Source organism: Saccostrea echinata, unplaced genomic scaffold (assembly GCF_033153115.1).
Source record: "Saccostrea echinata isolate AGI-Se365-2 ecotype Australia unplaced genomic scaffold, CSIRO_AGI_Sech_v1 ptg000001l, whole genome shotgun sequence".
In the NCBI taxonomy this organism is placed as follows: domain Eukaryota; kingdom Metazoa; phylum Mollusca; class Bivalvia; order Ostreida; family Ostreidae; genus Saccostrea; species Saccostrea echinata.
In genome coordinates this window covers 27007387-27028845 of record NW_026889750.1, presented here as the reverse complement: position 1 = coordinate 27028845, position 21459 = coordinate 27007387, and the positions used below count along the sequence as shown (strand labels likewise).

At 34.2% G+C, this 21459-nt stretch overlaps 2 protein-coding genes across 7 annotated transcripts in view; one reads left to right on the top strand and one right to left on the bottom strand.

Annotated features, from left to right (window-relative positions):
• The window catches only part of LOC133188259 (androgen-induced gene 1 protein-like), a 423009-nt gene that overhangs the window by 24624 nt on the left and 376926 nt on the right, over positions 1-21459 (top strand). The window lies entirely within an intron of this gene.
• Positions 1-21459, bottom strand: part of LOC133188179 (1-phosphatidylinositol 3-phosphate 5-kinase-like) — a 35041-nt gene that overhangs the window by 12371 nt on the left and 1211 nt on the right. Inside the window, exons 2-32 of one of the 3 annotated variants that reach the window (XM_061323575.1) lie at positions 19463-19621; positions 17802-17899; positions 17213-17364; positions 16837-17026; positions 16177-16354; positions 15924-16014; positions 15563-15720; positions 15292-15403; positions 14745-14856; positions 14422-14526; positions 14244-14321; positions 13840-13963; positions 13302-13482; positions 12621-12800; positions 12125-12271; positions 11245-11374; positions 11020-11114; positions 9837-10874; positions 9348-9530; positions 7757-7857; positions 6662-6733; positions 6245-6431; positions 5852-6030; positions 5500-5619; positions 5270-5378; positions 5034-5127; positions 4805-4892; positions 3625-3715; positions 1839-1941; positions 1626-1682; positions 500-529 (exon numbers count right to left, since the gene is read on the bottom strand). In XM_061323575.1, coding sequence (XP_061179559.1) covers positions 500-529; positions 1626-1682; positions 1839-1941; positions 3625-3715; positions 4805-4892; positions 5034-5127; positions 5270-5378; positions 5500-5619; positions 5852-6030; positions 6245-6431; positions 6662-6733; positions 7757-7857; positions 9348-9530; positions 9837-10874; positions 11020-11114; positions 11245-11374; positions 12125-12271; positions 12621-12800; positions 13302-13482; positions 13840-13963; positions 14244-14321; positions 14422-14526; positions 14745-14856; positions 15292-15403; positions 15563-15720; positions 15924-16014; positions 16177-16354; positions 16837-17026; positions 17213-17364; positions 17802-17899; positions 19463-19587 — 4708 coding nt within the window. In that variant the 5' untranslated portion in view covers positions 19588-19621. Of the gene's footprint in view, positions 1-499; positions 530-1625; positions 1683-1838; positions 1942-3624; positions 3716-4804; positions 4893-5033; positions 5128-5269; positions 5379-5499; positions 5620-5851; positions 6031-6244; positions 6432-6661; positions 6734-7756; positions 7858-9347; positions 9531-9836; positions 10875-11019; positions 11115-11244; positions 11375-12124; positions 12272-12620; positions 12801-13301; positions 13483-13839; positions 13964-14243; positions 14322-14421; positions 14527-14744; positions 14857-15291; positions 15404-15562; positions 15721-15923; positions 16015-16176; positions 16355-16836; positions 17027-17212; positions 17365-17801; positions 17900-19462; positions 19622-21459 lie in introns of those variants that run through there. The other 2 variants (XM_061323562.1, XM_061323568.1) reach the window with 2 other exon arrangements.

The window sequence follows — 21459 nt, the reverse complement described above, 5'->3', positions numbered from 1 at the left end:
GAATGACTGAATCCTTCAAAACATTCAAGGAGTGGGTTAAATGCAAAGTCCCACAATGATGCCATGAATAAAATACACAACAATGTAACTGTGTACTATTTAGTTAAATGAAGGAATCCTTCATCACCATGTTTAGTAAACAGCAGAATTTAATAAGAATGATTTTATGAATTTAAAGGCAAATTATTATTCAGCTTTTGAATCTACTTTGCATAAATTATAGTTTCAAAATGTTATAAGCTTTTCCAGAGAAGTAATTAAAAGCATGACATAAATGCATTGCATGAGAAAGATTTTCTACCCTTGAAATGCTGAACAATGCATAAAAATAATGATATCCAATCATCAAATACACTCATCAAATTTTCTTTTTAAAAATTGAAATGAAGAATGTTTTCTGGACACCAATGAAATCCACACACATGAAAAAGCATATTAGTCATAAATGAATATTTAATTCAAGAATATAATGCAGAAACTAATATACTGGAAATCAAACCTTCATCTACGAAGATAAAATCACTGATGACTAAAAAGGTAGTAAATATATTTTCAAACACTCATTAAAACATACTAGAGAATAACATAGCAAGTTATTTTTTTAATATAGTAAAAAATAAACTGTAACAAAAAAGGGGCACTGACCTTGACCTTTTGACCTCCAAATCAAATGGTTATGTATAATTTCATTGAAAAGCCTCAAAACGAACTTAAGTTATCATCTGGAAACCATAGTCTGCCCAAACTAGAGGTACTGTGAGCAAGCTCACAAAATTATACCACCACTGAATTTTTCTAAGTGCCCATAAACAATTTTCAAATGTCACCCTCACCTTGCCAAAATGAACTTGGTTAAAAAATGACACATCCTATGGTTATAAGTAATCTTTGAGTTGAGTTATGGACCTCATATGCTTCTCCATCAGAAAATTATGGATCTGACATGAATTTTACACTTTTCCTCCTAGTGACCTTGAACTTGCCACAATGACCTTGGGTCAAAGTTATGACATACCTTCAGTTCACAAATAATCTTTGAAGTTTCAACCTTCAATATTTATCTATTAAAGAATAATGTACAGGACCCTTTTTTTTTACCTTTACTTCTGGTAACCTAGAGCTTGCTGGTTTAACCTTCGTTCAAGTTCATGACATAAATAATATTTTTGTGAAGTATGAATTTCCATTGCTTTTCATTAGAAAGCTATAAACTGAATTCAATATTTTTTTGTGCCAGTGGCAATGACACATCCTATGGTTATAAGTAATCTTTGAGTTGAGTTATGGACCTCATATGCTTCTCCATTAGGAAATTATAGACCAGACACAAATTTTATACTTTTTTGCCAGTGACCTTGAACTTGGTGGAATGACCTTAGGTTAAGGTCAAGACACACCCTCAGGTCATAAACAATCTTTGTACCAAGTATGAGCTTCCAATGAAAAACAAAGTTATAGCCTGGACAAGATTGGACAGACAGACAGAGGGACAGACTGACAAGGTAATTCCTATATACACCCCCCAAACTACGTATGCAGGGAGTATAATTAATATCTCCACTTTCAATGAAAGCGGAGGGCAAAAAAGAAAAAGAATGAAAATGTACCAAAGCACCTGTACTTACATGTCTCTTTGAAGTTGGATTCTACTGGATCATTAATTTTCACTGGCATAGAGGAAGCTAAAAGATAAACATAATATTTTTTGTCTCCAAATGTTCATACCAAACAGTTGAGGAAATTAAAGGAATGAAAAGAGTTGAAATGACACATTCCTTTACCATTATTGTTATTTTCAGTATTTAAATTCTCATTTTATAGGATAACAAAGCACACACCTCTGGAATCTGGATCCACTTCCTGGGAAGCATCTATCTCTGTAAATTCTGCAGTAGACTGTGAATCCTCAATCCCAAACTGCCGAGAGGAAGATGATGTACTCTGTATATAAAACAAAAAGTCTCCCATGAGACTGTACTTATACCAGTGGAATAGAGAAGTTGCATCTTGACTTATTATGTAACTTAATGTTTCTAAAGCTTTGCAAAGTTTTGCTGAAATCAACCAAAACTAAAGAAGGAGCAGTATTTTGAAAGCATTTCTCAAATATTTACTTAGGCAGCACAGTTCTTCACAATAACAACAAGATGTGTTTGTGAAACACTGATGCCCCCATATCGCAGCTTATGGCGAAGGTTAAAGTTTCTCAAATGCAAGTCAAAATCCAGGCCAAAAGATAAAAAATGTTAAATTTGAAAGCCCTAGCTGCAACTGTTCAAAAGTTATGGTGAAGGTTAAAGTTTTTTAAAAGTAAGTAAAACATCGAGGTCAAGGTCAAAGTTGTTGGTATCTAAAGGAAGGTCTTGTCACAAGGATTACATATGTAAAGTAGGAAAGCCCTTGCACCAACCATTCAAAAGTTATGGCCAAGGTTAAAGTTTTTCGAAAGTAGGTCAAACTCCTTTGTCAAGGTCAAGGGGTCAAAGTGGTTGGTATTCAAAGGAAGGTGATGTCACAAGGATTACATCTGTGAAGTATGAAAGCTCTACCACCAACCATTCAGAAGTAATGGCCAAGGTTAAAGTTTTTCAAAAGTAGGTCAAACTCCTAGGTCAAGGTCAAAGGGTCAAAGTGGTTGGTATTCAAAGGAAGGTGATGTCACAAGGATTACATGTGTGAAGTATGAAAGCCCTAGCATCAACCATTCAAAAGTTATGGCCAAGGTTAAAGTTTTTCAAAAGTAGGTCAAACTCCAAGGACAAGGTCAAAGGGTCAAAGAGGTTGATATCCACAGGAAGGTCTTGTCACAAGGAATACACATGTGAAATTTGAAACCCCAAGCACCAACTGTTCAAAAGTTATGGCCAAGGTTAAAGTTTTTCAAAAGTAGGTCAAACTCCAAGGTCAAGGTCAAAAGGTCAAAGTGATTGGTATCCAAAGGAAGGCCTTGTCACAAAGAATACACATGTGAAGTTTGAAACCCAAAGCACTAACTGTTCAGAAGTTATGGCCAAGGTTATTTTGCAAAAGTGGGTCAAACTCCAAGGTCAAGGTCAAAAGGTCAAATATGATGGTACCCAAAGAAAGGTGTTGTCACAAAGAATACACATGTGAAGTTTGAAACCCAAAGCACTAACTGTTCAGAAGTTATGGCCAAGGTTATTTTGCAAAAGTGGGTCAAACTCCAAGGTCAAGGTCAAAAGGTCAAATATGATGGTACCCAAAGAAAGGTGTTGTCACAAGAATACACATGTGAAATATGAAAGTCATAGCTCCGACCAATCAAAAGTTATAGGCAAGGTTAAAGTTGACAACAGACAGACAGACAAACAGATAAACAGACAAACAGATAAACAGACAAACAGACAGACAGGACAAAAACAATATACCCCCGGGATCTTTGGATCCGGGGGCATAAAAATTATGTATCTTGAATTAGTATATACATGTATGTGTAATTACTGTAAATTAACTCTAATGGGGCTAAAAGAGTAGCATTTTGAATACACAGAATGTTCTGTTTTCCTTAACCATTGCAACATCATTCATTAAAATCACAAAACCAATATAAGAATCATGAATCTTGTTAGTTTACTAGTGTGTCAATTCTTATACATCAAATACCAGTTTGCTGTCATCTTCTTGTGGGGGTGGTGTTGCCTCCTTTCTGGCCTGTTTGTTGAATTTCTTTTGTTGGGTTATCAGCTCTTGTAACCTACCACAAAAAAAACTGCATTAGAAGGCTCAAGACTTAAAAGTAACAAACTCTAACAAAATTACTGTGTTAAACTGCACTGCTGATTGCATGCAACATGGGAATACAGTGCAATTCACTTATTATTAAACTGGTGAAACACAATGACCATTTACACTCATAGAATTTTGAAACACAAAACTATTTCTTTTTAACTAAATTATTTTAACATTTAAATTAACTTTAAAAACAACAGCAAAATAAGCATTAATACACTCATATATACAGGCCTGGCACTACAGCAGATGTAGATTTTAAACACTAACAATGGCTATTGTAAAGTTTTTTTCCCTATATATTCCTATGCAAATCTTGGATCACCTAATGTGCCCCATCCTACCCTTGGGGCATCATGATTTGAATAAATTTGAATCTACACTACCTGATGATGCTTCCATATCAATATAATTTATCATTGCTTTGCCATTTTTGAGAAGATTTATATAGATTTTTTCCTGTATATTCCTACGTAAAACTTTGATCCCCTACTGTGACCCCATCCAACCCCAGGGGGTCATGATTTGAACAAATTTGAATTAATACTTCCTTGCAATGCTTGCACTTTAATATGACTAACCATGGCTTTGCTGTTCTTGAGAAAAAGATTGTTAAAAATTTTTTCCCTATATATTTATCTATGTAAAACTTTGATTGCCTGTTGTGACCCCACTCTACCCCTGGGGGTTATGATTTGTAAAAAAAAAAATTGAATTTATACTATGTAATGAAGCTTTGACATAAGTTTCATCTTTTTTGGCCTGGTGGTTCTTGAGAAAATTTTTAAATGATGCCATTAAATTTTTGCTTATTCTTAATTATCTCCCATTGAAAGATGGCATGGCTCTTCCTTTGAACAAATCTGAATTCCCTTCATCCACAAATGCTTTACGGCAAGTTTGGTTGAAATTGGCATAGTGGTTCTTCAGAAGAAAATGAAAATGTGAAAAGTTTATGACAATGCAAAGACAATGCACAAATTTTGATCAGAAAAGCTCACTTGAGCCTTCAGCTCAGGTGAACGAATACAGGCATGAAAAAATATGGATGTACTTGAGGTTCCAGTTCTGTATGGCATCTGCTATTAGTCGTTTTATTCTAACAACATTATCCTGCATTACATAAAGTTTTTCTGTTACATCTGCAATAAAAACAATTTATCACTCTCCAACACAAACAGGTGAACTTCTATTGAAGTCTTCATGGAAAAGCTCATACAGATACATGTACACGTGGTTTATCTTTTACTGGTGTTGAACATATTTAATTTTATCTACTGTACCTTTAGAATCAGTGCCACTGTCAATATCTACCCAGATATCTGCTAGTAATTGTCTTGTGTTATCTGCCAAATCTTTTATTCTGCCTTTCTCTGTCTATAATAAATTAGAAATAAAACTCTGAAGACCATAATCATGACTAAATATGTTATACATGCACAGATAACCTGCTCATCATTAAATCATGCAGAAATTATACACAGAACAGAAAATGTCAGTGCTTGAGAACAAGTCTTACTGGAATGATGGCCTTGTAGTCTGTGATGAGTTTACTCAGAGTCTCATTATGCGTATCACAATTAGTGTTCACAATGGTGGTGTGAATGGAAGCAAACATATCTGTGCATCTGCATCAAGAAATAGATATGAGGACATGATTCTGCATAATCCAAAATCATTTCAAATTTAACAAGGAGTTCTATAACTTGACTCTCAGGATTAATAATTATACATAATTATACTACATACTTAGAAGTTAGGGATCTGACTTCATCTTTGAGTCTTGTCCAATGAGATTTCTGCATTCCATCTTCAATGCTTATGATTGGTGGGGGAAGAACAATCTCTTTTCTGCTAATTGGGTAGTATCTATAATTTTTTTTTAAGAAAAAAATTATGTACCTGGTACTTTCTTGAACAAATTCATCTCTTTCAAAGTTAAACTATCTCCCAGAATTCTCATTACATGTTGAATTCATACTAAATAAACACAATATTACATGTTTAATACAATTATTTAATTAATTTGAAAAATAAGGTTATATCATCAAAATAAAATACATTCTACATTAACATAATGAATTCCAACTCTGATACATACTTGAAGGTAGCTACAATGTTCCGATGTCCAAAGTACTGACTGAAGAAATGATGTAGGGAGTGACTACAAGGTTCTGAGCCCACCCTTCTGACAAATGAGGCAGCATGGAAACGAAGCTCCAGGTACTTGGCAAAGGACATGTTCCAGCTGTCCATACTCATGGGAACAAGAGGTGTGGCCTACATTAAATGCATATTACATGTGTAAAAAAAAAAATAAAACTTTCTTTTTATAAATATGAACAAATTTAAAGAACTAAGTTTTTAATGAGATTTACATTACATCCATTTACAAAAATTGAAATTGGGATTTGATGACAAAAAGGTTACTCTAAAGAATTACTGGGGATCAATTCTTGTTTTGTACATACAACATTATTTCGTAATTGCTAACCTGTCTACATTTCCTACACCAGTTCCACATCATCAGTGCTTTCTCACCCCCAGGGACACAGTTGGGGAGTTTTCTCAAGGAAATATAAATGGCACCATTGCTGTTGATGATCCTTCTGACATGGTCCAACATAGGGATGTCACAGGTTGCTGAAGTGCATGTGTTGGGCTGACAGGAGTATGACTCCCTGAAACAGGGGGGAGTGTTCAATAAAATACATGAGCAATATTATTTATGTAGACAGATCCCCTACAATCTATAAATCACAATACAATAACGGTTATTTTACTGGAATAAAAAAAACCCATAGTTCTATTTCATAATACCAAATAAATATCATTTAACATTTTTCTAAATTTATACAAGTATGCCAATTAAAACTGTGCATGAAATTATTTCACTTGTCAATACTTTTACCTGAAACAGAACTTCTCAAGGAATCCACCAAGTGTTATGTCCTGACTTCCATAAAACTCCATTGTAACCAGTCTGCAGTAAAAATATTCAATTTGCTCAAACATATCAAAATGCAAACAGAGGACATTATACAGCATATGGATGTACTCATTGCTTTACCGGTATTTATATTCCATTGAAACTTTACATCTTTACGATTACACTACCAGATAGCAAATAGCTTTTGTTAATAGGAACTTGTATGCTGCATTAAACAACTGTTTTAATGTTGTGACTCTGTCACATAATAATTTGGCAATATAATTACAATTTAATAATCATCAGCATGAGGTACATTTGTACCCACAAATTTAAATAAAGTCCAGGCAATATTGTTGTCACATTGGCCGTCCATATGTCCGTCATATTTTCATGTCATAGAAACTTTTCCTACAATGTACAATAATCATTTGGATGCAATAAGGTTTTTCAAGGTTGAGTGTTTAAAGGGCATGTGTGGTACAAAAAATATTCTTTTTAGATACAATTCATCTTTGCTAGCCAAGGGTTTTTGGGCTGGCTCAGCTCCCCATTTATGTGGAGCAGAGCATTTATGGAGAGCAGAGCAGACCAAAAACCCTTGCCTAGCAAAGACTCACATGATTGTTATATCATGAGGATGCAAAAAGGATTCAGAAACTGCATCATCTAATGTTTTATCACACAGAACATTAAATGTTTGTATGTGTAGGTTTGGTTTGAAAATTTTGTGTGATAAGTTAAAAAAAAGGCCTCAATACTGTCCTAAGAGTGGTTCATGCAAATAATGCAGGCAGATACAGTATCTGATGTATGCAGCTGACAAAACATTATAAATGCACCAATAGGTTAAATACTTTTTGGACTACCAATTGTGAATAGACTGGAATGGATGTTAATGATGAAATTTCAGTCTTGTCAATATCAATGTGGTGAATTTGCGCTATACATGTACCAGTGTATGGAATCTTTTCTTGGCTAGGGGATCAAAAGACAAATAAATAAATAACGCTATGAATAAATAATTTTATTAAAGTTAGCTTCTTCATTACCACTCTTTGAATACAGTGTACTTACTGAGGAGGAAGACAAGGCAGTGGGTGGTTTTCTGACTTCTCAGAATAACTGCTGAGTAGAACAACCAATCTCTGATGCTGTGCAAAGTCTAGACAGTCAATCTGACAAATCAAAATAAAGATTACCTTCCACTGAATCTTCCCAAGGTCTGTTATGATCAAAAAACTTAATCAATATATTTTTTTAGTTCTTGGTTTTGTTTTCTTTTTTTGTTTTTGGTGGTGGTGGTGGGGTTTGGTTTAAGAGAACATGTTTAAATTAATTTGTTAAACACATTCATTACATGTTTCTTATAAATTCATGCTTACACCAACACCAAATTTAGTCATTATATAATATACCAGCACTTCAAATGTATGACAAAATTCTAGTAACTGGATATACTGTAGCTAGCTTTGGTTGAAATGACTATCCCTTAATGTTCTTGTATATATAACCATGTTTTACTGACCAAGAAATTCCCATTTTAAGCAAATTTTCAAATATTAATGATGATCCGTCAACAGGGCTCGAGCTGTGATTCGCCATTTGCGCCAATTGCGAATTTTTTCCAAAAGTGGCGAAAAGAAATTCAAAAGTGGCGAAAATGAACTTTTTTTTTAGATATAGCATACAAAAGTGTGTGTACTCCTGGCTATCTCCTTTGTTTATTCAATGTATACAGATTAGCCCCTTTGTTTATTTAATGCAAGCAGACATGTGAATTCAGGGTGTGAAAACTCCACGAAACGTACAAACAATGTACATGTAGGAAATCACGTCTCACTTGAACGCACACAGCTGATTTAGTAGGTAACTTTAGCCTGGAGCAGTAAGGGGATACAAAATTACTTGAAATAATATAAGATGGATTAAACAAGGAAAGACGAAGTGTTTTTGGGAGATGAAGTTAGTTAATAAAAGATTTTAATCAATAAAATCTGGATCTATATAGATTGTTTTTTTTTAAACCGAAAGTAGGAAAACATGACGAAAATTGCAGAGCATGGCTGCTAATTTTACCTGATTAAAGTCAAAATAGTGTGTTCATTATACCATAAACTGACAAAGAGTGAAAGAGATACTGGCTTGGAAACAAAACAATACTTTTGTCAATTACGCTGAATTATTTTTAGTTATATGAATTTACATGCATATACACCCAGTGTCCAAGTTGTTGAATTAAGCCAAGTTTTAAACCTGATTTTAATTACTTCTTAAATTTTCACAATAAATTGTTGATATGATTAAAATTTTCGCCTATTATATTATTTTTTCATTTTTAAAAAAAATGTCATATATCTTTACTAAGTCTGTAACTCCCCTCCCCAGGCTAAAAAGTTATGAACAAGAGGACATCTACTGTCAAGAGTTGGCTAATATCAGTATCAAATTAATTGTATAAATACTTCCTATATCAGTTTTGTAAGTGGATACAACTTTAAATTTTACAATTTTAAAACAATGCCTGTGATATAAACAAATTGAAATAGTGCTATTAGTGGAGTGTTTAACACTGTACACTTGTGTAAAAATGTTATTCCTTTCATCGCGAAAAGTGGCGAAAAATATTTTCGCTCCAGTTGGAGCTCTGTCCGTCAACATAATCTACCTTGGCAGGTGTCTTTTTGGGACTGTCTACTTCTGCAGGTTTAAGTGTACCATTCTGAACAACAGGTTTATCACTAGAAGATGCAGTGATTTTTGTGTCATATGATATCACAGGTCCCTTGGGTAGCTTGTCATAGTTCAGTTTTAATCTCCCTCCTCTTGCTCTAAAATCAGCCAGCATGTCCTGGATAAATAAATGTTTATGAAATTAATACACAGTATTTACTTTACATTTCAGCTCTAACTATTCTTAAAATAGTAATTTTCAAAGTCTGCTTCTTCTCTTTCTCAGTTTTAAAAATCATTGACAAATAAAAATTGCAAATCATATCCATGATGATTTATTTCCTTTTCCAAGAATGATAAAGCCATACAATGATTTGATCTCAGCATACATAGATATGTACATGTATATCCTTACAATGAATATTTTATAGGGTGATAATTTTCTAAGCATGCTGACAAGAATATGGTACACACACATACAAACCTGCATTGTCTTGTCATTGATAGGCAGACAAAGCTGACTGACCACTAATGGGTGGGCCTCTACCACCTCCACTCTGGACCACTCCAACACTGGCTTCTTAACTGGTGGCTGGTAATCAATGTTCTTACTCTTTTTCTTCTCCTGCTGATTCTCTGACTCAAAATAATTGGACCAGTAAATCTCCTCAGGAAAGAATTTCCTGTTACTGCACATAGACCCTTCCTCTGTCTCCAGATAAGGCAATTCATAATTGATGAATGGTGAGCTGGAGAGAATAACTTCCTTTAAAAGTTTGTTGAATTTCTGACAGTGTTTTAGAGATTTCTCTTGGAGTGTGTGGGAGCTGTAGAAGATTGTCTCATCCTTGTTTTTCTGGTAATTATAAAGTGGATCTGACTGATCAGAAATTTCCAGTCCGACAGGGTGTTTGGTAGATGATGGCCGACTTCCTCTAGTAAACATTTTATAACCTCCATGATTCTCTGAGGTGTTGTCATTCACTTGATCTACAGGTATTCCAACACTGCTGTCAGGCTGAATGATAATGCTGTCTGATTGAATGAGAACAGTAGGCTTTTCCTCTTGAATGATAACCACCTCTTCTGGCTTCATTTGCTTTTTGCTCTCTGAACCTGTAGCTTTAGCTGTGTTCTCTTGATTTTCAAAATCCTGAATATCTACAACCACCTCACTTTCTTTTATTTCACTAAAACTTCCCAATGACTTCAATCCTTCTTCAGTAATGTCCTTCCCTTTCCCCACATCACACATGTCAATCCCACTGGGAACTCCAGGTAGACCCTCCACTTCCTCATGCTCCTCACAAATGGGAGCCACCTCATCAGGTGTTGTCTGCTGTGATGTTCTGGAGGATTGTGGCTGGTGGACCTCCATTGAGCCAGACAGGTCATCCATACCAGGTGATACAGAGTTGGCCTGGGACTTGTTCACGGGTAGAGCAAACTCATCCATACAGAAAGAGATTTCCAGTTTAGAGTGATAGGAGACAAACACCATCCACTTCATTATCTTCTTCAGCTGTGGAAGTATAATCTTTTTTGTCAATATCAGTGTACAAGTACACAATATCTGTAGAGCACTTTTATCATTGCATTATTTATAAATGTGTCAACAAAATGCATTCTCTTTTCCCTCTATATTTATACTTAGATTCAATATTTACCCTTTTAAGTTCACTAACAGTTCCCCCTCTAAGAGTGACTGTACATCCAAGATGTGTAGCACAACCATCAAAACATGGCATAGTCTTTGTCTCACCTACAAATTTCCTCACAAATAATAACCCAACATCATATTACATTTAGAGATTAAGCTATGAATTTCATGCATCCATATATTTCTTTCTGTATATTTATGATAGTAACAATATTGTTCTAGTAGGACTTACCATGAGGGAGTGTGAAGTTGCACACCTTAAAGTTGTGACAGAAGCCTAGGATGATTGGTCCACTCACGATGCTATCAATTGAAGGCACTATGCAGGCCTGGGTAAATCTGGCTAGTCTCTCTAACACACTCTATGAATGACACATATGCATTTTCCTTTTTTAAAAATCCATCAATATCAGTTAATTAAGGTACAACCATTATTGTTTACATTTAAGTAATTTATAAAGTACTTGTAAATTCATATGAGCTAAATTTTGTGATTTAAACTAGAGGTCTCTGATGAAACTGTTGTTGAAATTGTCTGAAAGCCTTCTTATGCTCATATTTTTTTTAATCTTGTTTGAATATTAATCAAAATATATTTTTTTAAATCAATCAGACAAGAGAAGCATAACTTTGCTGCATTTCAGTCTAGTCTAATATATTCTGTTTCTAATAACAGCAGATATACATGTATCTTTCAAAAACAAGAAGCCCATGAGTCACATTGGCACTGCTTACCTTGATAAAAATATTTACCGTATAAAAGATATTTTTGTTCTCCATATTCCTATAAAAATATTTTGACCCACCTTGTGGTCCCACCCTACCCACTGGAGCCATGATTTGAACAAACTTAAAAATCTGCACTACCTGAGGATGTTTGCATACTAATATTATTAATTAATGACATTAAAAATCATTAATAAATTATACATGTATATTTAAAAAAAGTCTACTATTATACCATTTTTTTTTTTAGAGAAAAAAGAGGCCACCAGCATTTTGCCAATGCATGTGCTTTCTTTTCTGGGGGGTTGTGGGGGAGGGTTCAACCAGCAGAGGTAGAACCTTTTTCATCTGAATCATGACAAAAAATGATTAATCAGAGTAAATACCATTTTAACATTGAAGATAAGTGTGATGCCCTCCTGTAACAGGAATTCCTGAGCCAAACGAGACACTGTGTTCTCCACTACAAGTATGTCTGGGCGAGGCTTCAGGGAGGCAATCTTAGATATGTTGTTCCTCAAAAACTCCTCCTCCTTTGAAGTGATTATAAAATATTTAAAAATATGATTTTTAAAATATTCAAACAATCCAATTAATGGCTTTTCCACAAGATAGTTCTAGAAAATGTTAAAAATACTACATGAACTTTCTAGTACTAAATAAGATCATGTTTACTCTTAAAATCCCTGAATATCTATAAAATTCAAAATAAATATACTCAAGGTAATATGAGGAAGACCAAATGAAGTATACAGTATAAAAGATAGTTATTGTCTTTAACTTTTTTATTGATTCAGAAGTGGTTCATCTCACCGTATTTTGATGAATACACATATACTGATATAAATTCAAGTTGTGATCAGTAACTGAACTGTGATTTACCTGTAATATTTGAGGCTCCAGTGATGAGAATTTGTTGATCCTCCTCTGGTATTCAATAGAACCCTTCATCAGTAGGATTTGGGGGTTGGTAATTTGACTTGCCATTTTTTTATGGGCAATATTTTTGGTGAACACCATCCCATGAATCATACATGTTTGTTCCTTATTGCCTCCAGGAATCTGTGGCAAAAAAGACATCTCTTTTATCATTGAATAAAACTTAAACAAGATTCAGCCAATCAATTATTGATAAACATAACAAGTAATCAGGATCTTTAATATCCAGAAATTAAAATAAAATAATGAAATTTAGATGAAAGCATGAACATTATCCTGGGTTTAACATCCTTTGCATACAGGTCCCAATTGAAAACTGCCTCTTTTTTCCCAAAATTGAGGTAAAATTCTCAAATTACAAGCAGATGGAAAATTTCAGTACTTTTTATGAAAGAAATCATGAATTTTGAGATCATAAAGTTCATGAAGATGTAAATAAAGGAAAATCCTATAACTGTCTTTATCATATTAATATTTTTTACAGTAGAACATATTTTAAGTCATAAGTACATTGTATTTCATTAGATTTTGCCACTTTATTCAATTTAAAATTCCCACAAGTAAAACAAGCCATGAGTAAACTTAGATGCATTGTACACAAACAATTATATAAATTTATGGTACCTTTTTGAACTTGATGTATTTCCTAATGTCCATGTGGTCATTCTCTACCCTCACATCTGGGCAAACATAACGACTAATACGGTCAGCTGTGCCTAATATGATGTCCAGCCAGGACTTGGACAGTCCCTCCTGTGTCAACATCTGACTGGCCAAATCTCGCAAGTGGTCTTTGTGGGCATCCCTGATTTTATTTTATATTTACTTTATAGAGAAACTACATTGCAATAAAATTGGCCTAATATACAATGTACATTGTAAATGTCAATCCATATACCAGTAATTATTTTCCTTGTCAGCATTTTTAACACAGTACAGTCAAACTTCGCTATCTCAAATTCAAAGGGACCAAGAATCAACTTTGAGATATCCAAGGGTTTTAGATAATGAGGGTAAAATAGATCAAAGAAAAGTGGTTGGGACTTCCAAATGACTTCATATTTTCAAGTTGTCTAGATTGTTTCTCAGTTTCATAGATCTTACCTACAGTCATTTCTTTTTAAAATATGTCTGACAGATTTACAGTGAAGTCAAAGCAGACCTGAGTTTTATGAAAGCTGCTTTCTCTCCATTTTCCTCTCTCAGTGCCTCAATATGTCTCCACCCCCTGTTCATACTGGACAGCTGATCTGCTGTGACAGTCTGAGAACTGGTAAACATGGAATCTACAGAAGTAGAATTAAAATTACAGGAAAAAAAATTACAGGATTTACTTTTTACTAGGATGCAATTATATAACACACGAAAATATCCATCTATAAAGTCCTGCCTTTAATCACGCAACAGAATTTTTTTTTCAAACATACTGTTTGTTCCACAAATAGGACCATATTAATGTCAGTCTAACATTGTCAAATCTTCTATAAAGGACAAAACATGACAGTTTACATAGGATGCAGAGCAATGGAAAAAATAAATTATGTCTACATGTACTGCAAAAATGACCTGATATCAAATCATCCTGTCCACCTAGTCCCTCTAAGTCAGTCCTAGGTAGAGGCTCAAACTCCACACCATCATTGTCTGAAATAAGAAAAGCATACTGTCATAATAATATTCAGGTATCTCTTTATTAATAATCATACAAGCCTAGAGAAATCTAAACTTCTCTTCCACCCTATACCTTGTTTAGATCCATTTGTTCTATAATCCTGACTAACTGTGAAAGAACTTTTTTTCTTCATGCTCCTTGCATCCTTAGATTCAGTGTAATCTTCTGAAGCTGAAACTGTACAAGAAATGTACAAAAATTTCATTGGCAACCTTCTTTCATTGTCACGGACTAATTGAACACATTTCAAAGCATACATAATGTATATAACTGTTGAATGAAACTTAAAGGGTAATCTGTAAATTACAATAATGGAAGATTACATTATTAATATTATAATATCATTTACATTCCTCTACAGATATACCATTGTTTTATGTTAATAAATGACTCACATTCTTCAATAGACATATCTGACTGGATGGATTTGAACCATTCTGGCTCCATGCTCTGTTCTGAAGATTCAACATCTGTCACTTCAATTTGGGGTGGATCTACTGGGGAGGTCTATCAAAGATTTACATTCAATTCAATTACTGTAAATCATTTAATTTTTGCAACATCTCTTTTTCACATGATCGTTATTTGGTATTTATAAGCAAAACAAATTTTTCATGAATTCTGGTTACTTTTGCATATCTTTTATAAGAAAATATACGTGAGAATAATTTTTTTTAGAGCAGAGTGTCTCGCGTAATTATTGGAAAATAAAGTTCTCATGAATAAAAACAAATTTACAGTAACCTGGAAATTCACATACTTAGTCTTCATCATCAAATTGCTTATCTTGCAAGCCAAATTAATTGAAACAAGTTCATTATTCTTTTAATTTCAACACATGACCATTCTCTTTTCTACAGCCAAAGTTTGGTTTTGGTATGATTTTGCCTTGATTACTGGTAATAAAATTTTAAATACAGTGAAAGAACAGAAAGTTGATACCTCTGAAGGCTTGTACAGATTAAAATCATCATGGAACACTTTAGGTTGTCCAGCAATGGTTTCTAGAAACCCAGCATCTAACAAAGCCTGTCCTATAGCTACAGCCTGCAATCTGTAAAAGTAACAGTGGTCATTCAAATATCTATACTAACAGATTTCCTATGTCATATTATACATCATGTTCAAGTTGATTATTTTTAAAACATTTAATAGAAGAGGAAGGACAATCAGTTAATATGAAAATAATATACTCTTTTATATGTATACTTACCTTTGAGCAACCTTATCATTCCTTAGAAGCCAGTCCACCACACGATTTCCGCTGACACAGTTTCTGTATGTGCTGAGTTTGACACGGTGGCTCTGCATTTCTACACCAGAAAGGGGATCTAAAAGCTTCCTCCATAACTCTCTTAGCTGTGCAGAGTCCTAAATCAAGGGAAAGAAATTAAAATACCTGTATATACAATGTAACAGGTTAAACACATGATTGTTTCAACAACTGATTTACAGCACTGATTAACAAAATCTTATAACTAATATATTTCTTAAGAAAGCTTATTATCAAAACACATTTTTCATAGCAGAAATTAATTAAAGTCCGATTTATTTCATGAATCATTTTGTATTACCTCAAGGATTTTTGGATCGATGGCATCAATATGCTCTGGGCAGAAATCTGTCACAGATTCTTGGCTGGTGAAGTTTGGATTTGTTGTACCCCTATCACAATTGATTTCACAAATAGTTATTCTACTAAACTTTAACAGCCTTTATCTAGAATGTATTTACTGACTTACAGAAGCTATGAGAACTGAGGAACTGATACAGGTAGAGAACCTCCCCTTTATGATTTAACTTTGTCATGAGGACATCTGTACTTACCTTAAAGAGCCTAGATCTGAGGATAATCTCCCTTTGGTGCCCCAGATCTGGTGTGAAGACTGCTCTAACTCTGTGGAGTTCCCCAGTTCATCATTCTCTACATGCATGTTTCCTGTGGGCTCAGTCTGCAGGGCACTGAGAGCCACCTTACCACAGTATGTACATACACGGATACCACCTAATACAAGTACAATAAGTACGTAACAACTATTATGTCAGAGCTATAATAACAGTACTATAGTAGTTTCATCCTTGGATACCATCTACAACATCACTTTATAAGGTATAGTGTCCCACAAAATGCACACATACCAAATATATATGTTGAGAGAAAGAGAAGAATCATATCATCTACAAATGTAATGAGTCAATATATTGAATGTTCTATCTAACAAGTTTGTATCTACATGTATATCTATTAAAATCCTTATAAACATACATGTATATCTATGCAAATAAAAATTTTCTTTATCAAAACATGGAAAACATTCCTTATAAACGTGCCCTGAATTACACAGGAAATTTTTATTTTACTTTGACTACAGATTAACCTACATGTGACTACCCAAACACAAAATTCAATATACATTTAGGTTATCACTGACAAATCTTTAAAACAGTAGGGATGAATGCATACAAAAAAATAATTATGCATACTACCTTTATAGCCTATGATGCGTCCTGGTAATTCCTGATTACAACATCTACTACAGAAGATCTGTCCACACACTCGACAGTGATGCCGCCGTCTAAACGTGGTGAATCGATCACCACAATCGTAACACTCTCTGGAACTGCTGTCGGGCATCCAGTACTGCTTAAAGTCACTGTCTTTATATGCCTGAGGGGTCTGTAAATATTTTTAAATTTTACAGAAATGATACTGTTGGGTAATTTTGTTTATACTAAAACTGACTATAAAAGATCACAATTTTTGTTTAATTACTGCACCTCCAATTAGTATATATACCATTCTTTCTTTTTTTTAAATAATTAACTCAGAGCACAAAAAAATAAATTTTAACTTTTCACTGACCACATTCCTTCCCTCCAGAATTTTACTGAGACGAGTGAGAACACTGGATCGAGTTCTGTTGGCCATCTGCTGCATGGTGATGGATGTCTGTCGAGTATACTCACTGCCTGAGGATGCTCGACTCCTCCCACTATCCTCATCACTCCCTCCCTCTGTACAAAAATATTCAACACTTACTAAAATGACAACACCCTTAATGTATTTGAGAAATACATACTTACTCTAGTTACTCTAAGGCAAATCACTTAACAGGCTGCATAAATGTATGGATTTTTTTTTTCAGTTTTTAAAATTCTTTCTAACAAGGAACAAATAATACAAATAATTCAAAAATGGGCAATTTAATGAAATTTTAAAAATATTTTGAGGAAGAATAGCAGTTTTCCATCCTAGGGTGCTACATATACTTTTTTTTTAACAAGGAAGTTACACAATAGTGTAGTGCAGTTTGGAATTTAAAAAACTTTGATTAGTGCAAAGTTTTATAGATTTTTCATAGTTGGGGGGAAGAAGGGGGAGGGTGGTAAATAAATAAAACAACCAATGTTTAAATGACATAGGTCTATAACAAATAACTTGCTATAATTACCATTATCTGTTTGTTTCGGTTGTGATTCTGGGATTACAGTTGGAAGAGCCTTCTCTCTTTCTATGGACACTTCACGGGAGCTGCTGGATGACTTAGAACTTTCCTTACTATCATCTGAAGAAGATAAAAGAAATTAGAAAAATCCAGGATGAAAACTTCAACATGGTATTACAAAAAATATCTAAAATATGTATTGCAGTGGACAACAAAATGTCAATGAATCTGAGTAATTCAACAGGTCCTTAATTTCAGTATATTAAACTAGAGGCCCCTGGGCCACAATGTTCACTTGAGTGATACTGGTCCTGCTGTTAATGAGAAATTTTTTTTTTACAATTTTTCCCCTTTTATTCCTATAAAAATGTTTGACCCCATATCAGGGTCCCACCCCCAGGGGGCCATATCTGAACAAATTTGAATCTACACTACCTGAGACATATTGATAATCATGATTGGAATGTTCTTGAAAGGAAGATTTTTAAATACTTTTAACTCTACATTCCTTTGTAAAACTTTAGTCATTTTTTGTAACCCTACCCCTGGGGGGTCATGCTTTGAACAAAATAAGTATCCCCTAATGTGGCCCCATCCTACCCCCGGGGGCTATAATTTGAACAATCTTGAATCTGCACTACCTGAGGATGCTTACATGTTTATCACTAATCATGGCCAGAATGTTTTTGAAAGGAAGGTTTTAAATACAATTACCTTTACAGCCCTGTGTAAAACTTGGATCATATATTGTGATCCCGCCCTATCCTTGGGGGGGGGGGGGGGGGGGGGGGTTAACAAACTAAAATTTGCACTACTTAGGATGTTTAAATTTTAAAAACATTAATCATGGCCCTGCTGTTCTTCAGAAAAAGTTATTTCCTTTACATTTCAATGTTAAATATGTACCAGTATCCCCTACTGTAGCCCCACCCTACCCCCAGGGGCTATAATTTGAACAATCTTGAATCTGGACTACCTGAGGATGCTTGCATATTAATATAACTAATCATGGCCTTGTTTTTCTTGATAAGAATATTTCTAAACATTTTTTCCTATATATTCCCATGTAAAACTTTTATCTACTATTCGCTCCACCCTACCCCTCGGGGCTATGATTCAAACAAATTGAATCTACACTACCTGAGAATGCTTGAATATTAAAAACACAATCATGGCCCTGCTATTTTTGAGAATTATTTCCTCTATATCTTCCCATTTAAAACTTTGATCTCCTACTGTGGCCCTACCCTACCCCTAGGGGCAATGACATTATATTCCACTGTAAACATTTGATTTCCTATTGCGGCCCTGCCTACCCCTAGAAGACATGATTTAAATAAACTTAAATCTATACAATGTCAGAAAGCTTTCATAAAAGTTTCACCTTTCTGGCCCAGTTGTTCTTGAGAAGAATTTTCTCCAATTCTTAATTACCTCCCCTTGAAAAAGCTTGTGACTCTTTGTTTGAACAAATTGAATCCCCTTTATCCAATGATGCTTTGTGGTAAGTTTGGTTGAAATTGGCACAATGGTTCTGGAGAAGAAGTTGAAAATGTGAAAAGTTTACAGACTACAGACAACAGCTAGACAGACAGATGATGGACACCTTTTGATCAGAAAAGCTTACTATAGCCTTTGGCTCAGGTGAGCTAAAAAGAATTGACTACACATGATAGTTACCTCTTTGTGTCCTTTTCAGAAGCTTATACAGGAAACCTGAGGACTGCTGTTCCTCAGAACTCAGAGGCCCAAATGTTGTTAGAGTGGTGGGTAGTGGATCCCACTGTGTCATGATGCTAGGATTGATGAAAAACTACAGCCATTTCCTGAAAGGAGAAAATGAGGATTAATAATATAATTTTATCATATACCTTTTTTGGGGGGTGGGGGTGGGTGGGAGGGATGTAATGCTGTTTTCATAGTGTGATCCAACTTTCCAGATCACCATAATGTTTTTTTTATTCATATCACCATTCTTTGAAACTAATGATGTTTTCCACAGAAAGCAACATAGGTCTGTCTGCCAACATTTCCAACTCCAATGCCTACTGTGTCAACAAATGTTTTGTTTCATTAAACATTGTCAGCTAGGGAATTATTTGAAAATGACAGAATGACAAACTGCACCATTGATATCAGCAATCATAGATCCATAGACCCCCCTCCCCCCCTTCAAGACTGTCCTCAGTGATAACTCTGCATGATTGTATCACTCCCTTCTTTTGTGCCCTTACACAGTAAAAAGTAATTCCCTAAATTTTTTTTTTTTTTTTTTTTTTTTTTTTTTTTACAGTTTTGTGAATTTTCATTTTTTTTTTTATTTTAACCAAGAAGGATAACTCAAAATCACTTTTATTGGAGTAAACTGGATGTACTTATGAAAAATGAGATTACTGCATGATCTGCTCATGAAAGATTTGGTGATAGCAAGAAGTAGAGAAAAAAAAATTCTGTTGTATAAATCAGACAAAATGTAACATTAATAGATTTGAATTTAAATTTTAGTAAATATTATTTGTTCAAGTCTCACTAAATTGAAATTCAAAGTTATTACATGTAAATTGGTATTATTAGGTTTATATGTAAAATGGTATAACTATTAAAACAGAAACAGCTTCCATTATTTTGAGACCTCCTTAGTGGTGCTCAGTGCAGAGAGAATAGAGAAATCTAGAAATAATTTCCTGGGAGCTTCCTAGAGAAAGAGTTGAACTATAAAAAGTCAAAATAGTAATTTTTTTCTTTTGACAGACATGCTGCCTGACAACTATACTCTAATCTTCTTGTGAATATCCTTTATCTTCAACTGAATAAAATACAGCTGTGTTCAGGTAACCTGCTATTTTAGCTATTCATTTCCACATACAAGCATTTTCATTCAGCAATGCTTTTTCTTTAAGATCCCTTTGTAACAAATTAAAAATTCATACTCTCATGAACTTCTGCCCATGAGCATTCAGCAGTTCACTAAATTATGCCATCCCACTGGCCCCAGTCACCTGAACAATCCTTCCTATATACAGTAAAAATGAAAACACATTACAATAACTTTGGTTTCTTAGAAATAACAAATCAATTAAAAAAAAAAAAAAAAAAAAGCTATAAATCTTATTAAAAAAATATTTCCTCAGATTTTCAATGAAATTCAATGTGTTTTGAAATGAAAAAGTTAATTAGTGAGCGCAGCAAAAAGGTGCAGGTGCACACCTTGTGTAGCAATCTCAATTGACAACATACAGTTGAACTTCGGTATCTCGAACATGGAAATCTCGAATAACATGGATATGTCTAAGTGACTGGGAAGTCCTAACCATGTATTTTTTAAGTACTTTACCTTCGATACCTTGAACCCTTGGATATCTCAAAGTTTTTTCTCATCCCATCGAGTTTGAAATAATGAGGTTTGACTTATATGAATGCAAGAAATTCAAGTTGAAAATTACATAGTGCTCAGGGAAATTTTTTCTGAGTCCAGATGAAAGAATTCTACAACTTGTTGAGTGCACAGCAACTGCCAACAGGGTGGCTGGAACATAGCAATGAATTATACTTAAAAGATTTACAAATAAAAATTTTGTTGCATCTCTCTGCCCAAAAACTGGAAAATGCATCCTCATTAAACATGTTAAAGGTGCATTTGTAGGTATCATTACTTCATCTTTCT